At 38.8% G+C, this 11,034-nt stretch overlaps 1 protein-coding gene across 1 annotated transcript; it reads right to left on the reverse strand.

Moving 5' to 3' along the window:
* Positions 1–76: 76 nt before the first annotated feature.
* On the reverse strand, positions 77–5,864 carry LOC133512180 (interleukin-1 receptor type 2). The gene is made up of 8 exons (XM_061841551.1): positions 5,598–5,864; positions 4,545–4,791; positions 4,161–4,329; positions 2,905–3,091; positions 1,709–1,810; positions 1,444–1,558; positions 1,207–1,352; positions 77–1,083 (listed from the first exon to the last, which is right to left on the reverse strand). Exons 1-8 carry the CDS (start codon positions 5,680–5,682, stop codon positions 920–922), a joined length of 1,215 nt encoding a protein of 404 aa, XP_061697535.1. The 5' UTR covers positions 5,683–5,864; the 3' UTR covers positions 77–919.
* Positions 5,865–11,034: the final 5,170 nt, after the last annotated feature.

Consider the following 11,034-nt stretch of genomic DNA (forward strand, 5'->3'; position numbering starts at 1 on the left):
ATGCTAATACGACCCCCCAAAAAAGAAATATGATTTCAAATGATGGTTAAGGCGCTTTTGTTATTGTGTTGTTTATACCACGAACGAGGCAAGAAGTTAAGATAGTTTGTTCACCAACGAGAAAGAAAGTTCTTCATTGAGCTTGTTTAGCTTAGCATTTCTCAGCTAGCTTCATTGAGCAAGCAATAACGAAAACGGTTTGGCGACGCCCTTCACCGTCTGGTTGTGTCCATTCTCAAGAATCATTCTCAGATTTCTTTTTTTAATCACTTTATTTATCCTGTAGTTTCTTGAAACAAATTTTAGCATATTATTTACAGAGCGTCACCCTTTTTTTTTTAACTTGACCTCGCATTTCTTCTTCGTCTCTTCTTGATTTCCGGCAGTGGGTACATTTAGTGCATTGCTGGTAAACCCTAATAAATACATTAAAATAACAAATATTGAAATGGGAGTTTATTTATTAATGGTTACAATTATAGCGTAATAATTGTTGTGCAGTTATATTTATCCCTTTACCTGATGTACTGCCACAACTGCACCGTGGAAATGTTCTTACGTAATTTATAAAATATATATATATATGTTGGCAACTTTGCAGTCGTAGCCATAAATTAAATTTTACTATCGCTGTATTTGGGATTGAAATTTCTTCTTGTGTTTCAACGTTAGAGCTCAGGGTTCATACATTTTAATTCTCATTTCCACGTCTTCAAAGTCGTTTTCCTAATATGCAAGCTTGACTTTGGAGATGTTGGTGTCTAATTGAAGAATTTCTGTTTTAATCAACCTTAAAATGTGACAAAATGAGCTCCGATCATGAAAATCTGCAAATGAAACTATGCGGAATATCGCATTATGACAGAGTAGTTGGTGTTGCTGCCCCCTGTTGGCCTACAGACGTACTGCAAGTAATGCATTAGAAGGCGCTGTCCTGTCGTGCCAGGAAGTAGTCGGCCTTCTTCTTCTTCTTCTTTTCCTTTTGCTTGGGCTTGATGACGAGCACGTAGAGGAAGACGAAGACCACCGCCAGGAAACAGGAAGTGGCCACGCACGCCGTCACCAGCCACGTCACCGTCAGGTCTGAAAGTTATTATGTATTTATTTTTAGATTGCACTTTTGTACACACTGAAACATGTATAATGACAATAAATGGCATTTCATTTTATTTTTGTTCTATTCTACCTCCCTATGAGGCGGCTCACCTTCCACGTGGAGCGTGACGGTCACTTCCTGTCTCCCGACCTGGTTTTGGGCCACGCACGTTAGCTCCGCCCCTTCCTCGGCGTCCGTCATCGCCATGACGACCAGGCTCACCTCCACCTGGCAGCCGGACGCCAAGCGGCTTTCTCTGCGGAGACAGACGAGGGGCGACCGTTTGTTTGGTGACTGAGTACAAATTTCAAATTAAAAGCTTGTGGTGACAAATGAAAGCGCAGTACCTCCTCGGGGCCTGCAGGGTGCGCCCGTTCGTGTTGCCCTGCGACCACCACACAGCGGTGGAGCCAATCGCTTGGCAAGCCGTCAGCACCGTACACGTCACTTCCAGTCCGGAACCTTCAAAATAAAACAAACTACGTCAAGCAGAGAGCCGAGGCTAGGAAGCGTTACTTTTTGGATGAATGCCGTTATTCGATAAAATCTGAATTCACGATTGTTGACTTGCGCTTTGAACTGAGAGGATTTTCTCGACAGTTCGTCACTTACCGTGCGAGGTCTCCAAGACGCTTCCGTTCAACGGCGACGTGATCAGCGGCGGCGTCAGCGCGCCGGCCAACTCGGGTTCAGAGGTCACACTCGGCTCACGTCCTGAAACACACATCAAGCGCATTTAGAATAGTTTGTATTACATTATTTGGTATTCATCCATGATGTCAGTTGGTGATCTACGGCACGTATTGGCGCCTATCCCAGGTATTTTCAAGCAAGAACCTTGGGCACACCCTGAACTGGTCGCCGGCCAATCGCAGACCACATAGAAAACAACGAGCTTTCGCACCTATGGACAATTTAGATCCCTCAGTTACTAACTATCCTATGTGTTTTGGATATGTGGGAGTAATTTGGAGCATCCGGAGAAAAATGTTGCATGAATGAGAACATGCAACTCCACCCAGGCGGGGATTCGAACCTGGGTCCTTGGAACTGTGCGCCGTTCTGCCCTGACTTCATTGGTTCATTTATATGTTTAATCCCGGGGACTGCAATTGGCTGGCAACCAGTTGAGGATGTTTACTGCCACCTGCCCTACAACAGCTGGGATAGGCTCCAGTACTCCCGTGACCCATGTGAGGATAAGCGTCTCAGAAAATGGAAGGATGGATCGGGGGAGTAAAAAAAGGAACATCAAATTTTGTCTGAATTGTTTTCCTCAACTAAAAAAAAAAAAAACAAAGCAAATTTAAAAAGCTGTATCTAATAAGAAATATTAAAAAAAATGGAAAAAAATAGTCTGATTAAAAAGAATTTTTTTTTCCAAAATGCTAAAATGAATGAAAACATGTTGGAAAACATGACTTTCATTGGATTTTTGCCCCCGCATTCCCCTCCAAGAATAAACAAATGAAGAATAAATGTACCTTTGATTCTCTACTATTCTTTTCTTTATCTTATAGCTTGGAAAATAAAGCACACAAAACCAAATAGTTGGAGGTATAAATAATAATTTAAAATAAAAATCACAAAAAATGTCTGCTGAAAACTAAAAAACAAAAAAACAAAGTATTTTTTTCCCTCAAAAATATTCAAAATATGGGACCTTCTTTTCACTTGGTGGTGAAATTCTTTACTAGATTTCGTTGTTTTAATTTGATTTCCAGCAAAACATTTGTTTTTTTGAAGGGGGGGGGCGGGGGGTCAACTTGTTTTTGTGGCGTCACAACGGCGACCATCTGTCAGCGCACCTTTAACGAGGAGTCGCACAGTCCGAGTGAGTCGGTACTCCTGGAAGTCGACGAGCACGCCGAGTCGGCACGTGTACCAACCGGCATCTGAAAGCCTCGCCGCCGGAATGTGCAGTTTTCCCACATCCTGTCGGAAGGAGCGCCACCTGTGGGGCTGGATGCCGACTGCGCCGCCACCGCCGTCTTCCTGCCAACCCAATTTCATTTCAGATCTTTTTGTAGGATTTTTTTTTTACATTTGCTTTAAAAATTTAGAAGGGTATTCAAAATGTCTGACATTTTTAGAACATTTGTAATACTTTGTAGTATTTAAAAACATTGTTATCATCCAACTTGTGTTTTTATTATTTAGTGAAGTTTTAAATATTTTGTAGTGTTTTTAATATTTTTTCAAGGTTAATTGTGTTTTTAATCATTTAAAGCTTTAAGCACAAATTTTAAGTCATAAAAAAAATTACATTTATTTCTTTTTAAAATGGGTGATTTAGTAGAATTTTAAAGATTTAGTCGCATTTTTACATTTTCTAGTTAGTAGAGGTTTTTATATTTTAATTTTAATATACAGTATATTTTTAAGTTTAGGGGTATTTTTCATTTTCCTTTTTTCATGTTTAGTAGTAGTGTTTTTACACTTATTTTTAACACTTAGTAGTGTTTTTAGTATTTATTTATGAAATTAGGTAGCCATTTCTTTTTAAGCTTTAAGTATAAATAAAAAAAAAAAAATTCTAAAAAACATTGCTATTTCCTTACAAAAAAAAAGAGCATTAAGTGTAGCATTAGTTGTGTTTTTTAGTTTTAAGCCGCGGTCATGTTTTTACCATTTTTGAAGAAAAAAAATTACATTTCATAGTTTAAAACATTTTCATTTAAAATTTTGTAAAAAAGCAGTTTTTACATTTTTTTTTAACATTCTGTATTTTTTTCAAACAGCATTTCCACAACTTTAAGCACTAGTCATTTTAAAAATGTGTTTTTAAAAAGTAGCAATATTTTCATCATGTGCTTTTAACCATTGGTCGGGTGTTGATATCAATTTTTTACATTTAGTTTTGCAATTCTTTTTTATAAGCTTTAGGCTTTTTTTTACATAGCGGTGTTTTAATATTTTTCGTTCATATGTAGTTATATTTTAACATTTATTTTTAAGCTATAGTTTTACTTGAAACATTTAAAATAAAATAAAAGCATTTCGTATGGTTCTGCTGTTGCCCCCACAAATGTTTTTGCCCGCTAGGGGGCGGCGGCGCTCCCACCTTGATCCACTGGACCCGCTTCTCGGAGACGTGATGCCTGGCGGGACATCTGAGCGTGACGTTTTCCCCCAGAACGGCGTTGTACTCGTACGACAGCTTGTCCATGTCGGCGGACAATGACGCGTACACTTGCAGCTTCACGCTGCCACGGATGCAAAATGTCGCGTTCCTATGGCAACACAACAACAACAGCACCGCGTTAAAAGGGTTGTCACAACATTGAAGTCAGGTTTTTATATATATATTTTATATTTAGAGTCATTTTTAAAGGTCCCCTTCCATCACTGTCTAACATCGGTAGTCCTCACGTTTTTGGGGATTTTTTTTTTAAATACTTTGTATTATTTTGAAACATTGTAGAAGCCGGAAGTAAAATGTAGCCACCTGAAGGTGCAGGTGTACTCGCCCGAGTCGGAGGGCCGAGCCGGAAGCAGCCACAAGTCCGCGCCACGCCGGCGGACTCGGCCGTCGTCGGCGCCCGTGCGGTTGCTCTTGGCGATGCGGAAGGCGTCGTCGGGAGGGATGATGCCGCGTATTTTGAGGGCCCTCCGGAACGTGGGAAACGACAGCATCACCGCTTCGCTCTCCAGGCGGAAGAGCTCCACCTCCGGCGACACCGTGAAGCAGCCGTCTGGATAAAAACGCAACACCTGTTATCTTCAGCCATGAAGATATGATATGCACATATGATATGACACAAGATGACGTGAAGTTATTACTTACTTAAGTGTACTAATTGCTTAAGTGTTATAATACATATATTACATTTTCAAAAACACACATATACACAAATACTGTTTTTTGTTTAACATTTTTTAAATTCAATTTGTTCCATTTAAAATGACCTTTTTTTATTTGCGTGACTTTTTCAGGAAATTAAAAATAACAAGATTTTTTTACTTTCTGATGACATTTCAAAAAATAGTAGAAAGGAAAATCTTAGATTTATATTTTTAACGTAATGAAAATATTGACATAAAAAACGAAAAAAAAATTACACATTTAAAAAAATTTTGAAGATTTTTCATTTGAAAACATTGGAGGTACACGTTATTTTATTTGCTTGGTTTGGGGAGAATTGACAAAATGAATCTGAAAATAATTTTCAAAAATGCTAAAAAGCTTATCTGTTTATTTTTATCTTGGCTTTTTTGAGTGCGGATTTACATTTGAGTAGTACATGCTGATTTTTATTTCCTTGATTTTGCGGGAATCTTATGCATCTTTCCCCTCAACACTCAAAACCATTTTTTTAAGTTTAAAAAAAAAAAGCTACAGCTACATTCCCAAAAATTACTTTTTTTAAGGTCAAAGCAAAGAGAAAAAAAAATGCACTCCCTGACATATATTAGAATCGTTCGTACATTTTCCAAATTAAAAAAAAATAATAATAATTGTTTGTTACGGATTTGAGTTGAATGTTCCATTTTGACTCACCGTGGACAGGCATCGGCGGAAGTGCAAATTTTCGCCCGTCGGAAAACGCGACGGCCAACATCATTAAGGCCAAGATGGCCGCCATGGCCCACAAGGTCGGTCGGAGACGCGCGGCTGCGCTCAGTGCACGCGCTTCTCAAGGCTCCATGGCAACCGACGGCGCACGCTTGATCTGGCGGGCCGAGTCCCGCGTCGGACACTTAAGTGGAATTCGATGACGTCATCACCAGTCGTCACACCACAAGTCGGAAACCGCGGGATGGGCCAACTCCGGCCTGGCCCACGTCACATACGGAGAAACAAACCAAAAAAAAAGAAACAATACATCAAAACTTGCGTTTTCCCAAATATGCTCGTAGGAATGAATATTAACATATTAGAATTGATATCCGTGTGATAGACGAGGTGGGAACTTAAATAGCTAAACATTTTAAAAGGCGGACAATGTTGACTTCTGCTTTTGTTTCCTCAGGACATTACACAAACGCACACAAACGTACATGAAAGGAGTCGACTTTGTTTACATTTAGTTGTCCAGAAGAGTTTACAGTGGGCTTAATATTTATTCTTAACATCAGCATAAGAGATACAGAAGATTAATGAATGTTTTTTCAAAACGAAAGACTGTTAAAAATCTAGAAATCACTACTTTTTTTTTTAACATTCTTTAATATCTACGTAGTGTTTTAGACATAGGTTTTAATATTTAGTGGTGGTTTAATTTGGTCAGTTTCTAAACTTTTTAAAAGATTTTGCAATGTTTTTGATATTATAAATCTTTCTTTAATATTATCGTATTTCTAATGTAATCATTTTAAATGTTTTACATTCAGTAGTATTTTTAAGGTTTCAAAAACTTTGAAGTACTTTTAATAGGTAATCGTTTTAACACGTTGAAATACATCAAACAACACACTGAAATCAATAATTAAAAAAAAATCAAATGTAGGAGTTTCAACATTTGTTTTTAAAACGTAGTGTTTTCATCATATGGTAATGTTTTATTTTGATTTAATTTTGCTTTTGTAAGGGTTTCTTTGTTCAACATTTAGTAGTGGTTTTAAAATTAGTTTTACTGCTCGTTGTAACATTCGAAAAAAAATGTTTTAAAAACACATTACAATTAATACATTATTATGTGTCTTTTTACATTTTCCTTTAATCTTTGGTCATGTTTTTAACATTGCTTTTTAATACTTTGTGATGTTTTTTAAAATGTATGACTGTTTTTTTTTACTTTTTTTAATATATTTGATGACATCGAATTGTTTCTCTTCAGATTCTTCGCAGTTCAATTAATACAAAACTGGAGTTGTGGAGGACGCCGTTTGATTTCAAATGTAGATATGACCACGTGGACAAAGTAAACTTTTTTTTTTTTTAAGTCAAACTTTGGGTGTTTATAGTCCAGTGACAAATCTCAAGACAGATGTGATGTGCAATCGATGAGTCTTATGTGTCACCGAGGAATATTCGCATCCATGAAATAAGTTTCGGTCAACACATCACATGTGACAAATACATAAAATGATGATTATTCATCTTATTAATAATGTTAATCTATGAAATTATTCATCTACACGATGCACTCACTACATGAACAAGTATTTGAAGAAACAGAATGTACTTACATTCCACAGGTGTGTGTGTTCAGTTTCCTGTTAGTGTTTTGTTTTAAAGCCTCAACGAGAAGGTTAACTCCAAAGTTTCCCAATGTAACACTTTGTACTACACAACATGTACACGTACACACGCAAAGCAGGGGGTGGGAGGGGGGGGTCGTTTCTCCAGTGATAAAATTCTCAGTTTGAGAAAAGATCAGAACGTTTCGAGAATATATTCAGAATATTACAAGGGAAAACTACATGAAGTAAAAAAAAAATAAAATTCCGAGTATATGCCACAACTAGACTACGGACTGCGTATGCATTTATAATGTGCTGGGAAATGAAAAAAAAATTGTAACGAGGGGAAAAAAGTTGGAATAGTTGATGAGTAAGTTGAAACAGAGTAAGAAAAAAAAAGTTGCATTTTTTTGGGTGAACAATTTTAGGATAAAAATGAAGTTGCAGGGGAAACTTTTTATATTATGGGGGGGGGGGAACAAGTGTTAATAAATAACATTATGAGATAACATGGGCGGCACGGTGGAGCAACTGGTAAAAGCATTGGCCTCACAGTTCTGAGGACCTGACTGAGTGGAGTTTGTATGTTCTCCCCGTGCCTGCGTGGCTTTCCTCCGGGCACTCCGGTTTCCTTCCACATCCCAAAAACATGGAACATTAATAGGACACTAAATTGCCCCTAGGTCTGGTCGTGAGTGCAGCTGTTTGTCTCGATGTGCCCTGCAATTGGCTGGCAGCCAGTTCAGGGTGTACCCCGCCTCCTGCCCGGTGACAGCTGGGATAGCCTCCACCACTCCCTGCAACCCTTGTGAGGATAACCGGCTAAGAAAATGGATGGACAGATGGACTATGAGAAAATGTGCATTAATTGGACACTCTAAATTGCCCCTAGGTATGATTGTGAGTGTGACTGTTGTCTGTCTCTGTCTACCTATCATTATTACATCATCAACAGAAAAAGCTGCAAACAAACCTTTGCGGCGGCATGACGCACATGAGTGGGTGCCTCACAGTTCTGAGAAATGCGGTTCAAATCCCGGCCCTGCCTGTGTGGAGTTTGCATTTTTCCCCATGCCTGCATTGAATTTTTCTCTGGGCACTCTGGTTTCCTCCCAAATCCCCAAAACATGCAATCATTGGGGATTCTAAAATGCCCATTGGTGTGATTTTGATTGTGAATGGTTGTTTGTCTCCATGTGCCCTGCGATTGGCTGGCGACCAGTTCAGGGTGTACCTCGCCTCCTGCCCGATGACAGCGGGAATCGGCTCCGGCACTCCCGTGACCCTCGTGAGGATAAGCGGCTCAGAAAATGGATGGATGGATGTGAAGAAGTGGGTCATGTTTCAAGGAAAAGGAAGAGGAAATGAAGTAGTCATAAAAATTTATGTAATTGCTTAGCAGGAAAGTCTGTCGTGTTATGAAAAAAAGTCACAACGTGTCACAAACATAAAGTCGTTTCAAAATACAGATGTTATAGTACAAGTTGTGAAGTTCCGAGGAAAAAGTTATAATTGTACAAGGAAAAAAATTGCAGTTTTAAGAAAAAGTCAGCACTGTACAAGAAAAAAATGTTATGATAATAAATAATAAAACAGAGTCGGGGTTAGTAAAGCTCCCAAAAACCCATAGTAATGTAATATAAAAAAGTGGTAGCGTTATAATATATATATATATATATATATATATATATAATATTATAATTTGTAATGTTAGGAGAGAGCTCACAATATATAGAGAACTCGAGATATGTGACAGGAACAATTGTGTCATACCACAAGAGAAAAAGCAGTCATGTAAGTTGTAAAATTGTGAAAAGAGCTGTCATGTTATGAGAAAAAAAAAAGTGATGTTATGAGAAAATACTGTGAGAAGATGAAGTCGTAATGTTAGGAGACGGGAGAAATGTAACATTGCAGGAAAAGTGGCAATGCATTGACACTATATTTGTCATTTAATTTGTCAAAAAAATGTTACAAGTGTGAAGTAACATTACAAGAGCAAATTTGTATTGTTGAGAGAAAAGTCAAAATGGGACCATGTTGGAAAATTGCAATAATGTTGTTTCGAGAAAAAAAAATGGAATGCTAAGAGAAAAATGTTAGTCCATGAATATAATCACGCTAGGAGGAAAAATTGTTGTAATACAACCAAGATATCCCTAGTTGCTCAAATATATATATATTTTTTTTTTCAAGTTTATTGCAAGTAAATATAAGACGGGACATCCTGTGTTGCGCGCGCGCGCATGACGAGAGCAACGTTAGCCAGGGAGCTGACAGGAAGTTGCTTCCTATTCAAATAAAAGCGATATATGTAAATGCGTTTTCCAAAGAACAACAAAAAACTAAGTTAAATCTGCTATAAAGTTTTCACTCGCTCACTTCACGAGGTCACCGAAGATGCTTCAAGCCACACTAGTAAGTTTCTCTCGGCTTGTCCCGTTTAGGGGTCAGCACAGCAACATCTCAGATGAGCGCTCACTCAAAACCAAAAACTGCTGTGCGCAGGTTCACGTGGACGACGGCGACTTGACAAAAAGTACACATCCAGTGAACTATAAAAGAAAGTATTTGTTTATTTGGGAAGTCTGTGGTGTTTAAATGAATAGGGTGGAAATTTGTTTTCTCAAAGTTTGAAGCACCATGGCAGAAAACTGCGGCAGGCCGAACCTTGTTCCTGTGCTAAGCCGACAACCCATGCAAATGAAGTTTTCTGTGAGGTTCAAAATCAATACGGTTCTTGTCTGCATGTAGAAAACTGATGTTTGAAGAGCAGCGGTTGCGAACTAACGAGCAACTGAGACGTGGCAAAAGGACTTGTTCCTGTGCAAATGAGCTTTTCGGTCATCCACAATTCATTTTTCGGAGGATTTCCAAGTGAAGGCGACACGGTGAAATACTGGTTAGCACGGACCGACGTGCACTTCTGAGGACCGCGGTTCAAATCCAGGCCCCACCTTGCATGTTCTCCCCATCCATGGGTGGATTTTCACCAGGCACTCCCGGTTTCCTCTCACATCTCAAAAACGGTTGACTGAAGTCTCCAAATTTGTGCGAATGTGAGTGCGACCGACCAGTTACTTGTTTATGTGTGCCCTGTGATTGCAAAGATAACAGGAGTCCAAGGACCACTTCCTGTCTTTATAACCGGACTCCAGCTTCTTCAGCATCCAGTGTTGCTATGACAACCTCGTCATTGTCGCCATGTTAACTAATGTCACAATCCCAAAATGGCATCCGTGTATGTGAGCCCTGTGGGGTGTGTCTGTCACTCTTCTATGGTTGCCATCTTAACAAGAATCCAGTGAATTTCCCCCCCCAAAAAATATCTTCTAAATGTCCTGCCGTCAGAATGTTTGCTGTGACATTATTGTTGCTATGGCAACTGTGGCCCCAAACGCATCTATATGTGTGTCAAGAATCTATTGGCGGTACCTTCTTGATCTGCGGTGTGCATGTGCATGTAACTATGGCAACAAAACTAAGAGAATATACAGTACGTATGTCGTACTTATGCAAAATCCTAAACTTAACCAGATTTGTTTGCGCGTCTGCACCCATGTACTTTGGCCAAAAGTACATGGGTGCTATCAAAGTTAGCCGACTTGTAGCACATTTGCTGATTTGTCGTGGATCCAACATTTTACGTGATAGTTGTCATGGTAACAGGGATTTTTTTCCCCTTCCCCATTCGTGGTCCAGAACATGACATCATCTTATGTGTCACAAACACACAGACACTCCCTCATCAATAAATCAATATTTTGTATATCCGCAGCGCACTATTATTGTATGTATATATTTTTTGTACA

This window comes from Syngnathoides biaculeatus, chromosome 14, assembly GCF_019802595.1.
Source record: "Syngnathoides biaculeatus isolate LvHL_M chromosome 14, ASM1980259v1, whole genome shotgun sequence".
In the NCBI taxonomy this organism is placed as follows: domain Eukaryota; kingdom Metazoa; phylum Chordata; class Actinopteri; order Syngnathiformes; family Syngnathidae; genus Syngnathoides; species Syngnathoides biaculeatus.